Here is a 26,158-nt window from a genome sequence, read left to right as displayed (position 1 = left end):
GCAGGAATGTGTGTTACCTCAACTGTGAGCAGTTCACAAACTGTCTCTAGGGACCTTCACATGCAATGCAGCTATCCCACACTAAGAGATATTTAGTGGGACCAATACTTCTCTAACAATTGAAAAAAATGTCCAACATCTTATGGAGTTTATCATCGCTTATACATTCACCATACACTGAAGATTTCATTACTAGTCATTAAAGTACATAAGGAATACTTTAACCGAACCTAATCCACTTCTGGTTGGGTAAATAACACCCAGTGGGGTAAATGCTACCAAGTCTCATTTTCATATCCACAACTTCTGTGACTACTTAAAAAACAGGGGTGTAGTTTTCATTTCTTTAGAAAAAAGCTGTGAGAACAAAGAGAGCCCTCCAAAACTGTAGTCATGAGATATCCAGGCTAGATCAGCAGATCCTGAATGCTGCTGAGTAGCTTCTGGGACATGCCAAGACTGTCCAACACAAGGACACAACTAATCTGCAATTCTGAGAGTTAGTGGAATCTGACTTCTTCAACTTACTTCAAGGTGTTACTCAGCTGCTCCACTGTCAGCAAGAGAAGATCTGAATTCTTACACAAGTACAGCCAATACATCTAATTACAAGCTTTTGAGTTTTGACTTTTTAAAATAAAAGATTGCTTCCTGGCGCGGTTTGTTTTACATCATCCTGCTGCTTTGATAATGACATGGGACTCCTGTGGCAACAATATATTCTCCTCAACCATTAGGCTCAATATAAAAGCAGGCACAAAAATCTATGCAAGCTATGCAAGCTTGCTCATATCAAAGCCAGAAAAATACATATTTGAAATATACCCAGTTTAAAAAATAAAATAGAAAATGTTCCATATTTTCTCTAACTCTTGTCTTTAATTTCTACTTTCTTCGCATAGAGAGGTTAGTGATCAATGGATCGATGTCTGGATGGAGACTGGTGTTGAGTGGTGTCCCTCAGGGGTCCGTACTGGGACCAGTGCTGTTTAATACATTCATTAGTGACTTAGACAGCGAGATTGAGTGCACCCTCAGCAAGCTTGCAGATGACACCAAGCTGAGTAGTGCAGTTGATACACCAGAAGGAGAGGATGTCATCCAAAGAGGCCTGGACAGGCTGGAGAGGTGGGCCTGTGTGCACCTCATGAGGTTCAACAAGGCCAAGTGCAAGGTCCTGCACCTGGGTTGGGGTAACCCCTGGTATCAATACACGTTGGGGGAACAAAGGATTGAAAGCAGCCCTGCCGAGAGGGACTTCAGGGTACTGATGGACAAAAAGCTGGACATGAGCCAGCAACATGCACTGGCAGACCAGAAGCCCAACCGTACCCTGGGCTGCATCAGGAGAAGCATGGCCAGCAGGTCAAGGGAGGTGCTTCTGCCCCTCTGCTCTGCCCTGGTGAGACCCTCCCCTGCAGCCCTGCATCCAGCTCTGGAGCCCTCAGCACAAGAAGGACATGGACCTGTTGGAGCAGGGCCAGAGGAGGGCTACTAAAATGATCCGAGGGCTGGAGCCTCTCTCCCATAAGAACAGGCTGAGAGAGTTGGGCTTGTTCAGCCTGGAGAAGAGAAGGCTGCGGGGAGACCTGATTATGGCCTTTCAGTACCTAAAGGGGGCCTATAGGAAAGATGGGGAAAATCTTTTTAGTAGGGCCAGCTGTGACAGGACAAGGGGGGGTGGTTTTAAACTGAAGCAGGGTAAGTTTAGACTGGATCTAAAGCAGAAATTCTTTACAATGAGGGTGGTGAAACACTGGAATGGGTTGCCCAGAGACGTGGTGGAGGCCCCATCCCTGGAAGCATTCAAGGCCAGGTTGGACGGGGCTCTGAGCAACCTGATCTCGTTAGCAGTGTCCCTGCTGACTGCAGGGGGGTTGGACTAGATGACCTCTAGGGGTCCCTTGCAACCCAAAACATTCTATGATTCACTCCCTCTTCCAAAAATTTCAGTAGATGCAATAATACTCCTGAGATTATAAAGGAGAGGTAAAAAACAATGGAGTTCAAAATTTACTGATGTTTACTTTTTCTTTTTTTTTATTTTTTATTTTTAATTGGTGGGCAGCAGATGCAAGTTCCAGGTTCTGGGGCAAAACTATTGATACTTCAGCGATGAAAGATGTCCTTTGTTTTTAAGCTTTTCCAGCCCCTTTCTGCTAATGTGAAATGAAAATAAATTCTTTAAAAAACCTCTTTTATCCAAGTATCTCATGCAGGTTTGCAATTCAAAGGTTTGAATGATTCAGATAAGACTGTGTAAATTTTGCTCTCTTTTGGTTTTGTCTGGAGACACCATAATTCAGCATGTTGGTAGAGTATCCAACAGCTACAGAATAGCACAAAAGACAAATAAGTTGGTTAAATTACAGTTCTTTGGGACAACCCACTTTGCCTGAGAAGCATCAGCACCCCACTCTGCACAAAAGCCTCATCTTGGTCACTTGTTATTGTCAGGTCAAATAGCACCAGGCAATGCTGTTAGTATTCTCAGCATGCAAACCAGGATTTTAGTCCTAGGAATATCTTTTTGATGTGAATTTTGTGAAAATTAGTACAGGTAGAAAACAGTTTTCTGCCCACTGAAGTCCCTGGTCTATATAGAGCTGCCTGGTAACAAGATAGATAGACAAAACTCTGTGAAACGGAATTCCCAGTAAGATTATCTAGAACAGTCACATATACCTAAAGAAATCAGGACACACTTAGTGCATGTCCAGCATCTGCTGGAAATGACTTCAAAGGGCTTCAGTGCCATTCAACAGTGGGAATAAAAAGTATACAACACAGTTTGCAATATTAGAAGAACAGGCAAATTTACATAATAGTAACCTTGTGGAGGACATAATGTATCATATCATATGGGATGTGTTTATGTAGGTGTTTTTCATACAATGTACACCAGACCACAATAAAATAACCCAGGCAATACTACAAAGAAAGATCTGGAAAGGAAAAAAAAGGATTTTGCTACTTTTATCAGAATTTTTAATAAAGTATTTTGTTGTTTAAAATGTTCTTATTTTATTAAAAAAGTAAAAAAATCCCTAAATACTCATCAGTATCATCAGACATTTATCTATTTTTGGAAGTTATTAGTTAAAGAAAGACTAAGAACAGTGAGAGAAAACATTTCAAGAGAAAAAAAAACAATTTATTGAAAAAGAACACACAGCACTGGAAAGTGTTCCTCCACCTGCAATACGGAACCACTAGCATTGACTTTACCAAAGTGGAATGGTAGTGAGGGTCAGGAAATCAGTATCACTGGACTCAGTAGACCCTGATGTTCACCCTAAATGCCTGCTCCCTGCAACATGTTATTGCACCTGTTTGTCAGAAAGATAAACGCAGACCTAGAAATACAAACTGATTCATCCTTTATTGTACCATGATTCATTTGTTGACAGGGACAGGAAAGGAAGCTGGGAATTTTAGTTGCTAGTTGCCTGTTCTTGCTAAACAAATATATTCTTTCTTGACAGTATATGCCTGGATCCTTTCCCACTGAAGCCAAAGAACACTTTGCCCATAATTTGAAGGAAATTGGAGTCAGGTCTGCAAATTCATCTATGATTTACTGGAACCTTTTTTTTTTTCATTCAGTATCTGTGCCAGATAAATGTTTATTCAAAATCTGTCCATTCCCAAATAAATTCCAGGCCCCATCCCTGGAAATATTCAAGGCCAGGTTGGACGGGGCTCTGAACAACCTGATCTAGTTAGTGGTGTCTCTGCTTACTGCAGGGGGTTGTACTAGGTGACCTCTAGGGGTCCCTTCCAGTCCAAAACATTCTATGATTCTATGAAAATTACTTGGTCATGGAAGAGATTTCAGTTCTCCCTAGAAAGTACAGAACAGCTTGTCTGGAGAATCCACTGAATTTTCAGTGCTATGGTTTGACTTTCTAAGTATGTCATCAGCAGCCTGTGAAACAACAACGTACAAAGAAAATAAAATTAATGTTCTTCACCTAATACACTTTGTTAATGGTTGCTACTTAGTTCACTACCGCTATGCTTTAAAAATAAAATGGATTTAATTTACTCACTTACAGTACCTAGCAGAAAGTGCACTAATATTATTTTCCCCTTAAAAGAACATGCTGTAAAGGGCCATTAAAATATAATTACTGCCAAAAAGGCATTTTACATTTCCTTGAGATAAGCTGCGGTAGTGTAGTTCGAAATTTGACTTCCATTGATTCAGGATTAGAGCAGCATGTTTAGATAATAAGCAGAAGTATCTCAGATAACAGCCTGAGTGAGTGATTGGACTATAGTGTTTAGTTTAAGAAAGCGTGTTTATCTGAAGGGCTCTTGGGACTAATATGGTTCCTCTCCAAAGCTTGAAGCAGGGGGCAAAAATCATAGTCCTGGAGGTTGGCAGGATAAACATGTTCTGTGATTTGCTAGCAATTTGAGAGATGGATTTCACTACAGAGCACACTGCTGTTGTCAGGTTGAAAAGTGTCTGCCTGGAAATGAATTCATGTGCACACAGCTCCAGACAAAGGAAAATCTCCCTGAAATGGCATGCCATCACATTTTAAGGCCAATTTTTCAAGTCTCCAGCTCACACCTGGGAAATATACTGGTGCACTAAGTTTATCATAAAAATCTCACATTTTAAAAAGCAAAAATTGGTGCAATAATCTTGCAATGTACTGTCTCACTGACAGGTACAGAAATCCATTTTTCTGCATATTTGCCTGCGTTGTGTCAGAAAACAAGTTGTCTTTTCTACATAGGGTCACCTCAGATTGTTTTTCGATGAGGGGAATGCTGTCTGATGCTCTTTTAACGTTCAGCGTGAGGTCTAAACAGGGAGGTTGGGTAATGTGTCATCAGGAGGAAAGCTGTGGCAAGAATAAAAGCTCACATGTCAGTCAACAGTTTATAAATACAGCAGGAGAGATAACTGCTGTGTATGCTCCATGAGGAGGAATTCAAACTGGGCTCCAGAAGTAGAAGAGAGAGTGAGAAAGTGTAAATCAATGAACAGAAGGTTTCTATAACCCTATGTGGAGGCTTTTTGTGCACGGTTGGAGCAGATGGGTGTTGTCAGGCTCTGAGAATAATTGTGAAGGCAACTGAATGAAGAATAAAGGTCTTGAGGTCTGAATGTCCTTTCATTTGCACCCATATGTTTCCTGGAAGTCAAAGAGTTTACACCAGTTTAAATTAAATATATGTAAAAGCGATGAGGTTTTGGCACATTGGATAAGAAAAGAGAAACCCCAGAACTACCTGAAGGGTCAGAGTGAGGCACTTGGGTGAATTTCAAGGGAGAGTTACCCAAAAAATGTCCCATGAACATGCTTGAACAAGGAAGCTCAAGCTATCTTTATGTATAATAGTTTGCATTTGCAGATTTCTATTGTTTTTATTATTTACTCCACATGCCAAATTGTAGCTAGCCTAGAGGGTTAAAAGCCAACTAAAAAAATACTCTCTGAAGTTCAATCTCACATTCACTCTATGTCTGGTTTTACTTGCTTTTTTGGTTTTGTTTTAATTGAAATGTAGATGCAAAAACCTCATTTTTGTTTAAGAAAAGAACTTCTAGTTAAAGGAGAGCCAAAGGCATCTTTGATAGCTTCTTCCATCAGCAAATATGAGACTAAGGATACATGTCTTCCATATTCAGCTTTGCCATTGAAAAAGAAAGCCAACATCAAGTTTTTCTTCCTTTCCTTCTTGCTCCATGCTACATTTTCAGGCCCTGATGGTAGGAACTGCTCAAGTAAGTCATGTTCATGACAATTTGTCTACGAGCAGCTCCATCAGCAATACCTTCTCTTGAAACTCTCTAAGGTAAACATACCCTTATTCTGTCTGAAGTTGATTGCAGTGAGCAAAGACAGGCTTACTCTGCTGGCAGGTGTAGCGGGTGGTGAAAGGCAGGGGTAGTGAGTCTAGTGAAGCATAACTACTTACACTAGCCCTATATGCATTAAGAATGTGCCTCCTGTTGTATCTTCAGTGAAAAGAAAATGATATTGAAAGAGCACTAGAGGACAACTGATGGTGTAGAAAATATGTATGCAGGGTTCATGGAACATCAGTCTGCTTCTTGAGAGGACCAATCTGTCATATTTAATGGTGTCTATATATACGCATGAGAAGCGGAAGACCAATAACTAGATGAGCAATGCTAACAGTTCATTCATGTATCTTGTTTTCACTTTGTTTGAATGTTTTTTTGACTTCAGGAAGTTGAGAAACAGAAATGTATTTCTGAAGGGCCATCAATTTTTTTGGCGCTCCAAACTGTATCTATCAGATAAATATCAAATATTTTCATCCAGATTCAGATATTAAATCAGATATGGATTTTAAACTGTGGACTCGAAAATAAAGAGCTATATTAATTATTAATAAATCACAATATTTGATCAGACTTGAAGTGTTCAATTGGTGCATAGGTACAAGCAGGGAAAGGAGAAGAAAATTTGGTGAAACATATTCTCTAGTACAGTAGCAAAATAAATTGACTTCAGTCAATTTCCCAAATAGGGAATAATTACAATCTTAGCTCCCTGATCTTCTGAAGTGATTAAAATAATGATTCAAAGTTGATGATGAAGTATTTATGACTTCAAGGGCACCCAGAGAGAAATGAAATTTCCACTACATGATTTAGAAGCTGTAACACCATCTCTGCTTTAACATGAAACCCAGCAAGATACCATCAGGGGCACACCTCCATCAGCATAACTGGGCACTTTGGATTTTTACCCTGAGCCACCAGAATCACAGAAGGATTTCAATTTGAACTTTAGTGAGAGCAACATTTCTGTGAAGAAAGTGGCTCTTAGCTGTTGACTCCAATGGGAGTTGGATTAGGTCTTGATTTATTCTAGAGCTGTGTAGTGCAGATGATAGAGAGGCAACAAATTCAAAGCCATCTGCAAAGACAGGCAGCTAAATCCAGGTTACTTAGAATGGACAGTTTCTGAAAAATAGGGGTCTAGGAAAGTGGGAAGAGCTTACTAGAACAGATACACTGAGACATGTTTCAGTGACAGTATCTGCTGTAAGAACAGGGAAATTTAAAGCAGAGATTTGCTCATCTTAATTCATCTTGGATCATGAGGTAGAATAGGTATGCCTAGGCTGTACAATGTCCTGGGCTGACGCATCTGCAGACTGTGGTTCTACTGCCACAGATTTCTGCTTGCTCTGAAATCTCTGCACCGCATTTCATTACATGGTCATTACAGGCCATGGACCTCTAATATTATGGATATTTTGGTCCCCACCTTGAAACAAAACTTAAAACTCTCCATCCTTTCTCTACTATTGTTCTCACCAATTTTTGCTGTTTGCATTCTTCTCATTTATTTTCTTACCTTACAACTGTCAATTCTGCTAAAATTCCTAACATTGGCAATAAACCCCCCTCCAATTAAAAATGAGGTTTTCATCTAGCTTTTTTATACGACTAAAAATCAAAAATCATGTAAAAGTTGTACACTTCTGTAGGGGATTTTTCATATAATGTGAACATGACTGACAGGAGATGAGCTTAATTTAAATTGGAAAACACAATACTTTCAGCTACTTAAAAGGCCAGTGCATAGGGATATTTTTTCCTTCTTCCTGCATCTAAAAACAATTTTCAAAGGGATTAAAGTTTTCCTTCTCATTTTTTTTAATTTTAAAAGAAGCTATCAGAAAACAAAATACCATTTAAAAATATTTGTTCTAATTAAAAAAAAAAAAAGAAAAATTAGAAGCTGTGATTTTGGTGTAGGGTTAGGAAGAGGAGGAAACTCAATATCTGATGCTATCTTCTTTTTTTTTTTTTTATCAACAACTGAAACTTTTATGTTTCTAGTAACAAAAACAAACAGAAAAAAATCAAAGCAGAGAAAATTATTCCTCTTGGGTTTTACACCATATCACTCCCCAGCTCAGAATAAAAGCAAACTATCTATTTTTGTTTCATTCATCATCCATTTTTGCTTTGATTTTAAGCTGCTTTATTTCCTTTGTATAAACAATATTTACATTATTGATGCAAATTTAGGATCAGTTCTGTAAGCATGAGCACAATGCAAGGAGCTCTGTACCTACCCTCTTCTATGGTTTTCAGAGCTTAACTCCAGCATGCTCTGAGAGTCTCCACAGCAAATTAGGAACACACCTATGAAGGTGAATAAATCCTGTATAACACTTTGCTCCTCTTTCCATTAGCAAAAACCTGGACACATAAACTCTGATGCATTATTTCTATTCAGCTCTGTGTAAGAAATTTTATTTATTTTTTTTTTTTTTAGCATGTTGACTCTACAAAATAGGACCAAAGAGAAGTTAGGAGTAACATGAAGTAAACGTAGACAGTGAACTACAGTAAAGGATTACACAGGAGATCTGTAACACATAAAGCTTTACAAGACTAAACAGCTGGAGATACAATTTCCCTAATGACTGTGTACTAATGATGACATAAGGCTGAAGTTACTGGCCTCTGACTTCCTGAGTAAGCACAGAAGATGTTGCTTCCTCTGCTCCAGTAGAAGTACAGGTATTTTCAGATATATTGAGTAGCAACTATGAGTAGCAACATTTTTCCCCCAGCCAAATCATTGCTGAAGATATGCTAGGACTAATATGCATAAGAAAATTCTTGGGCCTGTTACAATAATAAATTCTAGGTCAATGAATTTCACTGCTTTGGAGACATGCCTTGAAATTTAGCTTAAATTTTCTGGAGAATCAAACACGTTGACAGGAGACTCAGCTGCAAGTCACCGGTTAACTGCTGAGACTGAATAATTTTGGGTCAAGGAAGAATAACTCAGAGCATCTTTTGATTCCTGAAACTGGGTTGAGTTCACTTTGAAATTGGCCTATATTTCTTTCACCTGTAAAACTCACGCCACAATCTCCCTGAACTACATTCAAAGTATATAATATGATGTTATTCTAATTCCTGGCGGCAGACTGCATTTCCCACCATTTGCAGTGCCCAGCTAAGGTGCTAAGAAGCTGAGATCAAGGTTTCCAGGCTTATGCTTCCTAAACCTTTTGTTTGTTTGTTTGTTTTAAGGATCTACCGTCCTTGCTGACTGACTCATTCCTGTACAAGGTGCACCCACACTATGGAAACTCATGAAAACTACCAAAGCCCTCAAACAGAACCTGATGCATACCTCAGGAAAAGATCAACCAGCTGCAACATTTTGATTGAGCAACAAAAGTGCTTTGAGATGGAAAGGGCTGAACTGAGTCAGCTAGAAGGAATTATTGCATTTAACTCCTTCTTTTGCCTTGCCGTATGTGAAACTTAATTCCCTGACTGATGCTCACACATGCATATACACATTATGTGTACACTGTGTGTTACTTTTGGCATTAAGATCTTTTCCTTATGGGGCAGCATTTGATGTTTAAGTATAATGTAGGGAGAAGAATGATAACAAAATACTTGATCTACAAGTAGACAAGAAGATTCCTGCTATATATAGAAAAGCAGGAATCATAAACACGTAAGACAAACCAACAATAGCATTTACTCATTCCATGATCGTGGTAGTTTCTGCATACAAGAGAAAAAGAAGCAAATCGCTTTTTACCTTCTACTTGATTAAATTTGTTTGTCTCTTTTAGTCAGATTTTGAAGTTCTATTATGCCCCTGAAGCTCTCCTTTAATCTTTTTCTTTGTTAATTCCTCAATGTTTTTCTGCCCCTCCTCCCTTTATGTTTGAACAAGAAAGCTTGTTTCTAGCTCTGTGACCCATATATCTGAGCTTAAAATCTTTGGTTTTATCTCTATTGAATGGTTCACATTGAGAAACTACTTACCTGTCCAGCAGTGTCTAGAATGTCCAAATAGGCTGGTTCATCATCAATTCGGACTTGAGTTTTATAGGCATCCTCTGAAAAACACAGTGCAGTAGGACTAAGCATAGGAGTGGCTCAGAGAATGGAAAATGAAACAGCTTTGCTAGTTTGGAGTAAGCCTTTCAAAAGGTCTCCAGTCCGACCTAACTTTTCTTTCTTTCAAGTCAAAAAGACACTTTCTGAAATCAGTATTACAAAAGGGAGTGGTCTAGTTGTTTCTATTACACCACCTCAAAATACTAAAGGAGCAAATTTGCCTCTCTTTAAAAGGATAGCACAGACCATAGCTGATGTTTAAGCTACAAATCTTCAGAGGTGTTGTGCTGGTGTTATGCAGCAGAGTAGTTTTTACTTGCCACAATCACACGTCCACAGAGTTTTTCCAGCATATAGTCTCAAACTAAAGATTGTCTAAATTACTGGGATAGTCTCCCTGTAGCTGATGATGGCTTCAGGCTCAGTATGTCAGAGAAATTAATTAGACCTCTGCATATCTCTGGAGAGGGTGCAAATGGATTTTTAAAAATAAATTCTGTAATCAGTGTACTCACACTCATCATATCTGGGGGACAAAGAGGAAAAAACCTGTACTTGGTGGACATGGTTTTGTCAAGCTGAATTTGGAAAGAGAAATCAAAAAAAAAAGGGTTAACTACTATTTGCATAAGTTGTTTTCCTCACACTTAAATTTATTTCTCCTCTCAACATTCGTACTTCCTTCTTAAAGTTAAATAGAGCTTAGCTACTAGGCCACGTTTACACTTGAAATAGTCTTGGAAATTATCTGTGTTGTTTAATTAAACAACAATGCGTAACAGCCTGAGTGGTTTTGGTGACTGATGTTATGCTTTGGCTGTGCACTGAGGTGTGAAGACAAGACAAGTGTATTTAATGCATCTTTGAAGTATCATTAATCATCATGAGCATATGGCTGGCCTTGTACAAAGACTCAATCCTGCAAACGCTGGCTGTCAGAGACTGTCAGGACTAGGCTCTCAATGATTATTGAGATAGTATTGGGATTATAGTATGGAATTCTATTGTATGTAGCTGGAATTCTCAGGACATTCTAATTTGCACCCTTTATATCTCGCATCATATGACTCTTCATAAAAGCATGTGAAAACCTGGTTTCTACCTACAGAAAATAAACACTAAAGCATTCAGATACGAAGGACTCTGCATGGCCTTAACTCAGCCCACTGCTGCACAGTCAGTGGCAGGCTATCTTTAATGACACAATCACATATAGTAATTTCCATGACTCTCCTGCTTCCTTTAGACCTCAGTTCAGCAAATTACTTAGGCACATGACTTGCTTTAAACAGATAACTAATCCCATTGATATTAGGAGGACCCAGACTCTTACGTAAATGTATGATACGTTGCCCTGCTGAGAAAGCCAGAGCACTCCAACCAGCATACATTTCAGTCAATACATCTCTTTCTAGGGGTTACTAATAAGTAACTCAGTGCCAAAGAGGGACTATATAGAATGAAATAGGCTATTAACAGTTTAAGTAATCTATTATGGCATGACAATGGTATGTGTAGTAAATTTTTTATCTTTTAACTTAAAAACAACATACAAAAATATGTAGAATCAAGTATAGAATTTCCTTCATATAGATTCTATTAATACTCTAAAGTATTAATGATGTACTGCCATGCAGGTGGGTGCCCATTTGCATTACATTCATGGATACATAATTAACATATGACTTGCATAAATTTAGCTTGCACTCTTGGCTCCACAGCTGGTAATTTAAAGCCAATATGCCATGGTCCTATTTTTCTCTTCACTTAGACCAAGCTGAGTTTTAATACAGTAGCTTTAAAACAGTTAATGCAGAGAGACATTTGCATACTTGGATAAAAATGAAGCTGGAATCTAGATAAATCCTGTATTATTTGCTCAGGAAATGAATTAGGAGTTCAGAGTTACAAACTAAAAAACCCAGTGGCCTCTGAATATGTCATAGCTTTCAGGAAGTAAAGTGTAAGATACCTACATCTAATTCTCTGCTGATCTGCTCCAGGTGTACCCCAATTCATGCTACTATGATCAGTAAAGTTTCAATGTTTAAAAGCTGGAGCAAGGTTATGTTTATAACCCTTTTACTTTGCAAAGACAACACTGAACATACAAACCCATTGTGCTATTTTAATTTGTTTTGTTTTCTCAAACTACTGACTTTAAACACTTCACCAGAATCACTGTCTTGTTTTCATTCTTAATATATGCTAATGTCTTCTGTTGGTGGTAGTGAAATATATTCTGTTGAACATTGACAAAGCACATGAATCTAAATTATTTTCTAGGTAATTTTATTTGGAAGATGCTTTTTACTTGTAGGGTTTGCCTTTGCCCCAAGAAATGTAGAGATGAAACAGGACAGAGATATGGCTTTCCTTTGTAATATTCTCTCTCTGCATATGTGCAAAGAGCAGGATAGTAGAGATAATTTAGAAAAGCTTAACAATACACTCAACTGGGGTGTGATAAGCAGGGGTATTATCAGCCCCTGTTTGAATGGAAAATAGATGGGAGATTTAACACCTACTTTTCTTATGGCACTCCTTTAATGCTCAAACACAACCAGCATTTTGAGAGGCACTGTCTTTCCATTTACCACGTGTATTCACTGATCTCCTGAGCTGCTAGGACAATGAATATTTCCAGAGCTGGAGGTAGAAGGAAGATGCATAAATTAAAAGCCACGTTTCCCACCTCATGTTGTATGGATCAAGAAGACAAGCTAACAGTGGAAGAGCTATACCATTTAGTTCTGGTCCACAATTAATACATTTAAACAGGGATTTCATCTTAGGAAGTAATGGAAATAGAGCTGAGAGAGGAATTAAATAGAAAAACATCTTTATTTTACTCAGTAAATACTAGAGGGCACAGGCATTAACCTGGAAAGAAACAACCTCCTAGGGATCAAGAGTTGGTATGTATGCATGTTGGACCCAGTTAAGATATTTTTGTTTTATTAATAGCTATAATGCTAAGCAGAAACCCTGGAATCTTTTCATGCTACCTAAAGGATTTCAAAAGGGACTACTATGTGGCTAGTCTCTCCAGTCCAGGCAACGCTGTACATATTGTGGTCACATTAAGGAAAGAGAAGCCCTGAGATCTGAGAGGAACATGCTGTTTACAAGTGGACAGAGAAGAACAGAAATGAAGATGTTCCACTGAAATAGCATCTGCGTATATAAAATAAAGCGGGAAAGTCTTCATCAGGAGCACTAGCAAACCCACTGTTTGATCTCTTCTCTTTAAAAATTATTCACATTATTAAAAATGCTACACTATTTACAATTCTTGAGTACATTAAATTTTCTTCCACCTAATTAATTTGTAATACTAATATAATGCTCCTTTTAAAGTTAATTGGGAGCTGCTAAGCCATACATATTTGGATTTCACATCCTACAGCTCTAAGTACTGATATTGATTAAAAGACCATAGTCTAGCTGCCATTCCAGTAAAGCATTAAGATAAGGTGCAAAAAAGATATGTAAAAAATAAACAGACATCAGACAATAAACCAGATAATAACTATATTTCTTATATTAAGTTCACTATTAGTTTTGTTTTGTTTTGTTTTGTTTTTTTTCTATGATGCCAACAATAAGGTCCCAGATTTTGATTTAGGTAAAATGCAGCAAGAAGGTGGAATGTTATAAGAAAGGACTGTGGATAGAGTTTATTTATATTGTTGTGAGATACAACCGTGATTCAAACACAGACTGCAAGAATGAGCATTTTGTAGGTACCAAAAAGAAAAATGAAATAAAAACTCCTGCATCCTTACAATTTGGATGGCACGTGAACAGATGAATATATGAATGGTATAGTTAAAATATCTGGTAAAACTTATTTTTGAAAGTATTATCTTTTTTTTCATATAGAATATGGCTTCTTTAAGAATTTTATTTCTTACAAACAAAAATGAAAATAGATAAAAATTTCAGCTTAAAAAATTATACTACCTGGCTTGAATTATTATTGACTGTTTACGGTTTTCCAGGGTGGGAAAAATAGAGCTCCAACAGTTTTCTGAATGGCAATTATTCTTTTTCATTATTAATTCTTTCTTCCTATACTGAATAGCTTATTTAAACCAAGAAAAAATGGTTTTTATGAAAGACATTTTTAAACTTTTTCTTAATTGTTTGATTGTCCCTTGCAGCATTATGAAAGAAAAGAAAAAAAACAATTCCTTTAGCCTTTTGTTATCTGATTTTTTTTTTTTAAATAAACACATCTTTTTTCAGCTTTCCTTTTTTTATAGGACATCATTCTGGAGACAGAGGTATAATAATTAATGGAAGGCTGTGTTGTGATCAGTTATCTTAGCACTGGAGAAGCTAGATTCATAAAAAATATATCAAAGCACTTTTTCAGCTATGAGCAGGTAACTGCTTCATGACAAATAGATTTGGATGGTGAACAATTTAAAGTGAAGTTGGAATGGGCTTTTCATCTGCATTACAGACGTGCTTCAGTCCCTGAAATATAGGTCAGCTGTTTTTTTCTTCCATTTTTTAATTCCGTTTCTATTCTTTCTAAATAAATATTCTCTCTTCTTCTCTGTCTTATACACTATCAGTTGCAGTTAAAACCAACCAAATTCTCACATATATACTATATCTAAATATATATAGCCAAAGTATATTTTGTTTGGCTAAGGAGGTACCAAACCAGCAGAAGGAAGTCCAAGCTCAGTCAGCCACACATGGAGTTCTGCTTCTTGTTGTTCTCCCTGAATGCCAAAAAGACAGCAGGAGACACAGCTCTTGGTGTGCTTAGATTATCTGCTACATACACATTTTAATCCAGAGATGTTCCTGAATGTAGGATAATCATGAGGCTGGATGAGTGCTGTTTCTGTTTACAACAAGGCATTTTTAAATAAAATGACAGTGGATGAACAGGGACTTAAACCACTGTACCAACTACTACACATGAACTCCTTCTATTTGAGATAAAAATATACATGTCATAGGAATTTCCCATCAAAATACATTGGTCTTACAATTTCCCTCAACATATAATTATTTTCCTGGAGTATGAGTGTTTTCTAATTTGGACGAACATTGCTATCAGCATTTTGCAGACAAGGACACCAAGTGACAGAGGTTGCTTTCCTATGAGCTATGCACACATGATAAGAATGAATGGCATAGGATAGTAGAACTGACAGATTTGATTGCCTTGTATTCTGTAAATACTCATGTTGATGGCAGTATCCTTTAAAATAAGGCAAATAGGAAAATTAGTACTAGACTAGTAGCTATGATACTTAACATCCCATTTCCAGTTCTGCCTAATGTTACATAATTCTATGTTATACCAGAAATTAAGAATACTTCAGATTATTCTTTCTAGTGCTGCTACTTTTTATTTCTCAACACTGAACTGTGTTTGCCATTAAGCTGCTATTTGTTTATCTTTTTCATGTCTTTTTCAGAACTTTCAGGTTTTGCTCAGTTTTGTATTAACAGCACAAGTTGCCAGCTCTCACCTATACAAGTGATGGTAACAGATAACATCATTCCAGGCAGAAGCATCTTGCTAATGGTTTACTGAACAGAGAAAAAATGACTGCTTCTTTTCCAAACCCACAGATAGAAATTCTTTCTTCAGTACCCACACGCTTCGAACATCCCTGATGTTTCTATGAAACAGAAGCAGGTAAGTAATGCAGCATTAAATGCAGATAGCACCTCTCCACTAGCCTTATTCTTATATAAAGACCGTAGTGTAGGCCTTGAGAAAATTAAAATAATCTGAGAAAAACCAAAGCATTAGTCATGTTAAGTGCTTATCATAAAAGGAATTCATACATTTATTCATTATACGTTCAGTTGCATGATGAGAAGCACAGCACTTTCTATCTTTCAGTTTTCATTTTAGCATTCAAATTACCATAAACATATTTTCAGATAAGATATTAAACCAAGGTCTTGGCTACATATGTCTTCAGAAAAGCTTCTGTAATGCTGTTTTCAAATGGCCTTGCTATATTCAAATGCATATTACTGTTGTACGTTCCAACTCTCCTTATTAATTTCAATAGAAGATGCAATTCTTTGTTTCCTTCATTTAGCCTTTGTTCAGTGTTATGACATGCTCTTAACTAACTACTGTGTTCTGTTCTAGAGGTTCCTGTTTCTGCAGCGGCACATAAAAACAAATCCTTGAGTGTTCATAAGATAATTCATGATTTCAGGGAATGAAGATGAAAATAGAAATACAAGGTACTTCTGTTCTTTAAGTCTGAAAACAAAAGAACAACTCATAACTTTTAGTTGATTTTGTCCTCCTGAAATAAGCAGTGCTACCACCTTCAGTGGAAAGCAGAAGCATAACTAAACTGCCCAGAAACTCAAATAAACCTCTGCACTTAATCCCACTACCATCAATGACCTAAATACTTGGAGGGGGACAGGGCCTAAATTACCTGTTGAGCATCTAGAATCATTGCAGCCTAATAAAGATTTAAGTTTAGGCCCAGTATATACCACACAGTCTGACTATTTGTTAGGAAAATATTTCAGCTGAGCCATCTTTGCTGTCATATTCTTGTCTCACTCCTGCAACTTAGGCTCTGGGTGCCATTGACCATACTCTGCCTGCATCTGGTTACAATAATAAAACTGAAAGCTTCCTCAGCCTAATGGGCGTTCTGTTTGGTTCTCACCTCACCACAGTGCTCCTCTTTTAATGCCATTATGTATCTGTCTTAAAGCAGCTGCTCTCAAATTAAGTTTCTCCTCTCTTTGGGCTGCCTAATGTTTCAAATCTGTGCTCTGCAGGGCAAGACTGATAACACACAGCTGCTGAAAGAGCCTGATTGATTTTCAGCTTTGGATACTTCCATGGCAGATTTCTTGGTGACCTGAAATGCACTCGGTTCCTTCCAAATTGGGAAATGGGTTATCTGTCGCACTTTCTGTCTGCTTTTTTTTTTTTTTTTTTTTTTTTTGTGTGTGTGTGTGTCTATAGATACGTACAAAAACCTCTTCTTCAATGGCAGCTTGGAGTTTCATTACTGCGGTACCCTTTCATTCTCTGCTAAAAAGCAGAGGAGGCTAAAGCAACTTAATCTCACTTAGTCTGTGGTAGACACAAAAAAAAGAAGTGTTATCTGTGCTCTAAAAGGTTTTGTGTGAACAGAAATCTGAGTGAATTGAACTTTGAGTCAGTTAAATCTGTTTTTTCTTCTCCCTTTGGGTCCTTATTATCATGATGTTTACTAACAAAACAGTTGAAAAAGAACACAATGGCCCAGGTGGCTTTCCATGAGGACCAAAATTAAAAGTGATTTTACGGCACAAAGTGTTGCACAGGAGAGGTTTTCATCTACATGTACTCATCAAGAAGGAGACAAAGCAGAATGTACAACAGAAAATTCAAGGTGAAATATCTCTTTTCAGGCAAAGAAGGTAAAAAGTGTAAGACCTAAGTGGCCAGCAAGGCAAACTCATTGCTACATTCTCTGGTCGTACAGCACCTTGCACACAGTCATATATCTGTCATTAGGGCTCAAAGCTTTTATATGGTGCAAATAAATTATAACAGTATACATGAACATGACACCTTCAGCCTGCATTCATGGTAGCAAATGCTCCACCAAAACTAATTAAAGCCATCCACCATTTATAACAATGCTGACTACAAGAAATACCTCCACTGCTAGTTGCCCTCCATACTGTGAATGCCTTCACACTGTTAACTTGGATGCATCATAGTTCTCTTACTTCAGTTCCCACTCAATATTCTGATGCAACAAGTCAACAGATCCTTCTGCACAAAGTGCTGATATCTATTCATTCCCATGAGATGCTTCATTATAGGGATATTAGGCATATACATATATGTATGTGGTTTTATGTGTTTGTGCATTGGTATGTATGTGTCTGAGTATAGAAATACAGAGAGACTTATAAGACTGAGAGTATCTGAATATGCAAGAAGAGAGTATCATAAATTACTCCCTATGTGGAGCACCTGTAATGTGCAAAACTACTTGCCTAGTCCTGAAAAAAATCAGGACCAGGAACAGACTGAAAATTAAACACAAAAAAATCCAACACAAATGTCTTCTGCTATAGAAACATAGGCTATTTTTACACTACTACACTATATATTAATTTTTCACTATTTGAGACATTTTATTTCCTAGTTGCAGATATGCATTTTCCACTTAAATTAGAATTATTAATAAAATCAAAACGCACATTCACAAAAGCCCATGAAAAACAGAGTTGCTAAGCATTCTGATCAAGTTCTAACCACAATTAACGTACCCAAGATGAGGTCTAGAAAACAACGTGCCCCTCTTCCTTCTTTCCCATAAGCATGGATAGAGAAGCTGATTAGATTCTTACAACATGTGAAATGTAGGATCCCCGTGGATGTAGAATAGCCACCTCCTATAACTGATGGGCTTCTGCTGAGAGGCTGCAATACAGCAGAGATTTGGATAAAAGACTGCGAAGTCTATCTGAATAATTTGGCCCCATGCAGTAACTACCATTCATGATGCAAATGCTGTTATCAACAAAGCCACCATTTATGATTTTGATCTGCAAGCATGCACAGATGTGACTAACCTTATATCAACAATTATAAAGGATATGACTTGCTGCCCAGAGAACCCACTCAGACGGTCTTCAGAGCTTGTGCTACAGTCCTTCAAACAGGTCATCTTTTCTTATGTGAATAAGACTATTGCAGTGACATTTTTCTCAGAACCAGCTCTTGAAGAGAAAATGTGATTTCTCACAAATTATAGCAATTTTTAAAATCAGGAGTAAAGAAAACTCAAGCAAACTTGCTGTAGCACTTGCTTTTCAGTTAGAAAGCGCTTGCAATATAGATAGTGCTACTAATATTTAATAACAGCATATCATTACTTTCTCTGCTTCCAGAAAAATGTCATTTACTTCAAAGATGTACGTGAATAAAGTGAACAAAGTACTCTTGTTTAATCAAAACATGATAATTAACAGGAGTCCAAGTACCCTTATCTTAGGGAACAAGAATAGCAGGTAGCAATTTCACTACTCTTTCAAGTCCAGGATTGTGCTACTGAGTGGGAGGATCTGACAGCTATGAATTCACTTCTTGTCATTTCAGGGGGAGTAATTAACAAGTTGACTACATCTGCGTGGCTATTAGCATGGATGGTGCCTTGGATTTAGTAAGGTGTAGATGGCTGCTGGCTTCCATGAAAGAAAGGTTAATGGAGACATTTGTCCTGTGATGAAGAATTTTGAATTGAGCACGATTAATCATCCATCTCTAAGAAATGATAACATGAGTGTCTCTTCTAATTTCAAAAATCATTTAAGGAATATTTTTACAAATCATGATATACAGGGAAAAGGTAAGCAAATTTTCCACTGGTGTCCCTTTTTACAGGTTGCGAGTCTCACTGCAGCTCCTTCTAAGTTCATGATCCTAATTATCATAATTATTGTCACTGAAAGTGGGTTGTGATACCTATAACAGAACCACTGTGCTAAAGCCACAGTATGATTTAGGTGTTCACTCCAGCTTCAGTCATTTAATTCCCAGGACCTTTGAATCTCCTCAGCTGTGACATAACATGACATTCCATGCTGCTTTAGCCCTAAGCACCTTGGCTTTCTTTTCTTGGAAACATTCAAGGCCAGGTTGGATGGGGCTCTGAGCAACCTGATCTAGTTGGCGGTGTCCCTGCTGACTGCAGGGGGGTTGGACTCGATGACCTCTAGTGGTCCCCTCCAACCCAAAACATTCTATTCTATGATAATATTCCACATTTGAGAGCATTATTCATCTGACTAACTGGAGATGCAGATGTTAGGGTGAGAAGAATTATGCTCTAGAACTTCAGTACGTTTACGTTATAAATTAGAAACCACAACCCATATGTGACTTCAATGGGGTTTATAGTTCTGGATAAACATATAAACTCACCTGCTGTAATGTCATCAGCCAGGTGGACACTTTGCTCACACTTAAACACAGTCAGGAGTTTTAGACCAGGTGCTGAAGTCCCCAGATTATTAGAGAGGCTCAATCCAATGAAAGTGTATGTATTAAACATAATACATATGTTTAACATGTATAAACACTAGAGTAGCTAAGAACCTAAGAAGGAGCTGTTTTCCCAGTTTTCTGGTAGGCCAGTGTTTGGAGTATCACTGTGGGCCTGAAGGGCGGTGTGAAGGGCTCAGCTCTGAGAAAAAGCTTTTCTGTGATAAGAAGAGGTACTCTTCAACTCCTTTTTCCACTACAGTTTATTAGATGATCAGTTAGAGAATTGGTGAATCAAAGCAGAAGGAGGTGAGGAATGTTGGACTGAGTCAAATCGAGAAAAAGCTTTTCTGTGATAAGAAGAGGTACTTTGCAACTCCTTTTTCCACTACAGTTTATTAGATGGATCAGTTAGAGAATTGGTGAATCAAAGCAGGAGGAGGTGAGGAATGTTGGACTGAGTCAAATAAAAAAACACCAGTTATTGAGATGGAGGTCTTCTGTCTGTATGAAGCTGATATGAAAAAAAAAAAAGCCTGTTTTGTGTAGGACAGAGAAAAATATTTTAACAATGGTTTCTATTCTTGGATGACTTTCTAGATTCTGAATATGGTAGATATCATTATGAAGTATATCTAATAAAATTGTTTCTTTATTATAATTATTAGTAATATTATTATTATTAAAAATATACCACAGAAATGTTTTTTATATTGTCACTACTACAAGGATAAACTTTTTTTTTCCCTTCCTAAAGTTTGATCTGGCTAACCAGTGCTTAAGAAAAGCAACCACAAGGTCACACTTACATACAGTTTTTGGTTATTTTTCTTCTCTCTGTGTTTAGCAGATACACAATTAAACTCAGAGGTTTCTAGGAGGAACAGAAGGGTTGCGTAGCATGCTTTGATCCTTCATTGGCACTTTATTCAGTGAAGAAGAGAAGATGGCCAGGGCAAGAATGTATCTTACTTCTAACACAAAGAGAGTTAACAGAGGATAGAAAATAATAGATATGAACCTTTAATAAGTATGAACCAGTTAACAGCTATTGGTGCTTTTTTGCAGTGAACATGCAGCATAGGTCTCTCATGGCCACACGGAGGAGAAACACTTTTCTCTCCTGTTCCAGCCATGGTAGGCAGATGTTGGGCAGAGATGTTTGAGAAATAGAGCTGTTCATCTGTTTGCTTGCTTTCTGAAACAAAGGGAAGTCAGATGACTGGCCAGGCTACCAGTTAAGGTCATTCAGATTAGGCAAATGCTCCAAATGAGAATATAAAAAGTAGAGCCACAGAAGATCAACAGTCCATCTAATCCATTTTCCTCTTTTGGAGAGTGACTAATAGTCCATGGAAGCTCACAATGATTTTTGCTTGGCATGTTCTCTTAGCTTCCAGTTATTTGCATCTCAAGATCCCTTCTAAGCTGGAAGCAGAATCTTTGTTTTTAACAGCCCTCGATGGATTTTTTTCCTCTTTAGTAGTTTACCTAAATGGGTTTTTTTAATCCATCCGCATTTTTGGCACAGGTAATCATCCCTATTGTCTTTGAGAACAGAGATCAACTTAGGAAGGAATTTTGGCTCATAGGCTGGTGTCTGAGAGTGACTCTGCATGACATGGTTGACTCAGTTTTCACATCTTGCCTGTCCCAGAAATTAAAGGATCTCTTTTCTCCTCTTTCATCCCCACTTATAGTCCCATTTCCCCACAGGTGGTTCTACACTATCCCTTTTGTCACTTTTTGAGCTTGCTGACTTGTTTTTACTTAAGTAATTAAAGTCACTATCCTGGTAGACAAATAATCTGTGTTAGAGTGGCTTAGTTTTCTTCTGGACTACTGTTGAATCAGCTTGCAGAATTGTCCAGTGAATGGCAGAGAGCCAACAAGGCTGGGAGAAGGGCAGACATGAAGAGTGGGACTTCCTCCTTTTCCGCACAAATGAGCTGTTGGATTTGGCTCGTGCCATCAAAGAAAACTAGTCTATTACAGAGCCTTCGAAGTCAGTTCATAGCAGGTCATAATGTGTGCATCATTCTTTGTGATTTAGGATAAAGAAATGAGATAGCTCCCCACTGGTCTCATCTATATGCTATTTCCTTCTTGGAGACCTCATTGTGCACTGCAGAGACTCATAACTGTAGCTGTTGTCTGGTACCACTGTGGCTGAGGTGAATCTGCCAGCATAGTTGCTGATTTATGTTTTCTAAGAGCATGAGTGATGGACACAGACAGACAACTGCATTTCCAAGACTAAACTGCAAGCCTAAGTGCTTGTCAAGGTGTTCTGATTAACCTTCAACCTTTGAGCCGGTGTTTGGTGAAATGATAAGGAGAAAATGACAACCATAGGAACAGCTCTCTAGGCCACCTACTCCCTAGAAAGATATAGACTGCATTTACTTGTCTGCTATTGTTTATATCAGAGATATTAGCAAAAGAAATTACTAGATTAAGCACTGTTTCCCAAGTCTCTGAAAATGCTAAGTGCCAGTGAGCTGTCACCTGCTGTAAACAGCCCTCAAATAATTGCATGATGAGTTGCATTTGTAAGAAAATATGAATGTGGCAAAGCAATAACAAGCATTAAATGTGTGTCCAGGATTTTAGATGTGATTCATCTTGAGTAGGGACAAAGGAATGTAATTGCTTGCTTTGGTTATTTCTTACGTTAAGTCTGCAAACTGTTTCGGACTGAATAATTAGCTTATCAAAGTAAAGTCCCAAGAAAGAAAGTTCAACAGCAGAGCTAGAGACCATGTATCTGAGCAACACAGCATATTCAGAATCAGGACAGACTGTGTCATTAATGACGAAAATACTGAAGTTCTCAACAAAGGAATGGGGTGAAGAATCAAGGCTCATCTTGAGCTGAGAATGCATCTAAATTAGAGGATATGGCTGAGACTGAAATGTTGAGCGATGATCAACTATCATTAATCTACTCTTTAGAGAGAAACTACCAACTTTACAAATAATTATTCCCCAGAGAAATGGGATTTTTTTTTTTAAATAATTTTTTTTTCATCATAGAGGGAAATATCTGCTATGATTTTCCAGTGTCCAGCCTCCATGGCTTCAAATAATTTCTATTTCTCTTCATGGCAGGACATAATAACAACACCAAGCAGAAGGTGTTTTGTTGTCTCATTGACATCTAAACTAAACGAGCAGCTTAGGCACTTTTTGCATTCTTAATTTCTTAATACTACTCCCTTCTTTTCCTTTTTTTTTTTTTTTTTAATCTGACAGTGGAAACACTTACACTGCCAGACACATACCAATGTTCTCCTTTTTTTTGCCACCTTAACAAGGACTCTATATGGCAAGTCCCACTATGCATTTTCCTCCCTTCACTGCAGGACATCTCTCCAGACACTCTGAGAGCTGGGGTCATGATCTGTGAAGGGCCTTGTTCTGACAAGCTGTGAGGGAAGGCCCTGCCATTCAGATTCAGGCACCTACATTTAGACAGCTACAAAATATCTGTCTACCTGCAAGGTAGGTATCTAAAATCCCCTTATCCTTCATGTAAGGAATGCAGACTCTATTCAGTTACCTACATATGACTCTTGCTATTTGATACGCTGTCAGGAATCTTGACTGACTTTCCTTTACTGGACTAGAAGGGCTCTGTTGCCCCATGGGTCCTGTGTCATATCCACAGGGAGCCAGGTGATGATGACACAAGACCTGCGGGAGATCTATAACATTCTGCATTAGGAACTTGAACCGAAGCAGTGTACTGTAGGACACCTCAAACGGTTCTTGAAACCTGTGATAGGGGAAATGAGCAAAGACCTAAACTACTAAATCTTCCTGAATCCCAGAAAACCCGAACCTAGATCCACAGCTCATGTGTACAAATTTTAATTTCGGTGTCTGAATGTGAGACTTAGTCCTAACACAGTAGGCATGTCTGTTTGCTCTTCTACGTATACGTAAGTCAAAATGCTTTGTACCAAAGTATTAACCTCTTAAAGTGACATATGATGCAGATAATACCAAAAGACAGAAAAATGAAAACTAACAATAAAACACAGGTTTAGAATTATGCTTCAAATGCATACACTTATATTCCTATATATACTCAATTTCTCATTTTAATTGATGATGAATATGGAACACAAACATAGGCAATTTAGCTATATCCACACAATTAGTCTGAATACCCTTGAAGACAGTCTTTGGAGACAACTTGTACTGGTTCCAGATAATTTTGTGTGAGTAGTTTATCCAGTCTCAGATAAGGCTACTAAATATATGGAGAATGATGAAGGAAAGGCAGTGGTGACTATTTATCTATCAATCATATTAATTTTTCAAAACCCACTAATTTTGGAGGCTCAAATACAGTCATGGCTTGTTCAGTCTGATCAAAATATTTTACCTTCTATGGAAAAATGAGAATGAAAATGAAATTAGAGATGAAGTACACACACATACACATCTTAGATAATAGCAGAAATGCTCCAGAAACAATTTATATGCTCCAGAAAGAATTTATACACTAAGAAGTGATTTGAATAGGACTTTTGTGGCAAGATGTCCCTCTTTTGATCTAGTAGATGTGTCCCATCTTTGTCTTCTTTCACTCTGTTGTTACTAATGACCTCGTATTTCCCTTGCTTTATCCTTTTTCATTTTTGTACCTTGAAAACAGATATAATGTGCTTTATCACACAGACATTTTTTGGTATGCATTATATAAATTTAGAATATTTTCAGTCACATTTTATCTTTTTTCTCAAATTCACACACGCATTTCCACCATCTTATTAATATGAGTTTAAATGTGTTTTATTTGATGCATTGGTGAATGCATTACTTCATCAGGAAACCTCATGGAAATTCATGTGCTTAATGCTAAAGTGCCTCCCATCCCACACCCATTTCAATTAAAGTGTGACATTGACACAGCCTTAATGCCCTCAACTGCTCATTTGACACAATCTCATGCAGTGATATCTCACCAAAACAGGAAGCTGCTTTCGCATCTCGTTTGCATTGTGTATTCATTTTAAGATTAGTCACATGGCTAATGAGCATCTTGGAGGCTGTCCAGTTTCTTACACTATGTCATGCTTCCTTTCCTGCCACTCTACTTGCATTAACTCTCTGTGATATTGCCAAAGACTGTACAATGTGAAAAATTGCTCTTATCCATTTGTTCCAGAAAATGATCACATCCACTGCCACTTGGAAATTGTTCCCATTGTTGACTACAATTAAATATTAAACGTGTGCTGAAATAATTTCATTTTCATGAAATGCTAACCTCTGAAATGTTGCCCACATACAGTCTAACAGCAAAAGAATTTCCTCCTTTCCCTCCCTATTTACTTACAAAAATAATATGCTTCTGTCTCAAAATTCTGAACTGCAATGTTTGTAGCAAGTCTAAAATACCGTCATTATTCCTGCTTTAAGTGTCATTAAACTCAAAGTGACAGCATTAAAATTAGCACTTCAGATAGCATTTAACTTTTTAATCAATGTTTGCTCTATATTTTAAACAAATACTGACACATCTATTTGTATATTTATGTGCATGCACGTTTATTTATACCTGTATATAATGTTTGCAGTCTGAGTTTCTCAAGATCTTATCAGCTTTTCCAAACTAAGACAAACCAACTAAACTAAAAGACAGTTTCATACATGATAAAACCCATTTATTATGATCATTTATTTTGACACCGTATGTCTGATCCACATGGTACAGAAGAATTCTCTGAATAAATTCCTATTGGAACAAATATACACCACTTACACAAATAAAACCAGAACAAAAAGCAGTATCTTCCCTCAAATAAACCCATACTAATTATTTAAAAAGTCTTGGACTTAAAAAAATCTTGGACTATCCATCACACCATCCAGTAAATTATTCAAAATTATAGGTACTCATTCTATAAATGATAAACACAGAAAACATGTAAATAATTCTAAATCTATTTGCATAGCTCTTTTAGGATCAAAATTAACACATTTGAAATATAGATATGTATTTGACATACAATTCTATAGGCACATCTATCACTTAATGTAGCTACTGAAATATGCTTTTAACAAAAACTCTGCATCATCTCACAGCAGCAGCAGCTTTCTGTGATCAACAAGATCGCCCATAATATTTCAAAAATGTCAGTGGATAACAGAAAAAAAAAGTTGTAAGTACAAAGCACCATTATATTAGAATTGTGTATTTCTACTACATTGCCAGAGATATGAGTCATTGTAGAAAGAAAAAACTCTAA

The 26,158-nt window shown here is 37.4% G+C and overlaps 1 protein-coding gene across 1 annotated transcript in view; it reads right to left on the bottom strand.

Annotated features, from left to right (window-relative positions):
- The window catches only part of RIT2 (Ras like without CAAX 2), a 184,459-nt gene that overhangs the window by 98,418 nt on the left and 59,883 nt on the right, over positions 1-26,158 (bottom strand). The window contains exon 3 of the mRNA XM_009647702.2: positions 9,815-9,888. Coding sequence (XP_009645997.1) covers positions 9,815-9,888 — 74 coding nt within the window. The remainder of the gene's footprint in view (positions 1-9,814; positions 9,889-26,158) is intronic.

This window comes from Egretta garzetta, unplaced genomic scaffold (assembly GCF_000687185.1).
Source record: "Egretta garzetta isolate BGI_Z169 unplaced genomic scaffold, ASM68718v1 scaffold179, whole genome shotgun sequence".
NCBI lineage: Eukaryota > Metazoa > Chordata > Aves > Pelecaniformes > Ardeidae > Egretta > Egretta garzetta.
Note: the sequence above shows the minus strand (reverse complement) of the source record. Positions and strands in the feature narration are given on the sequence as shown.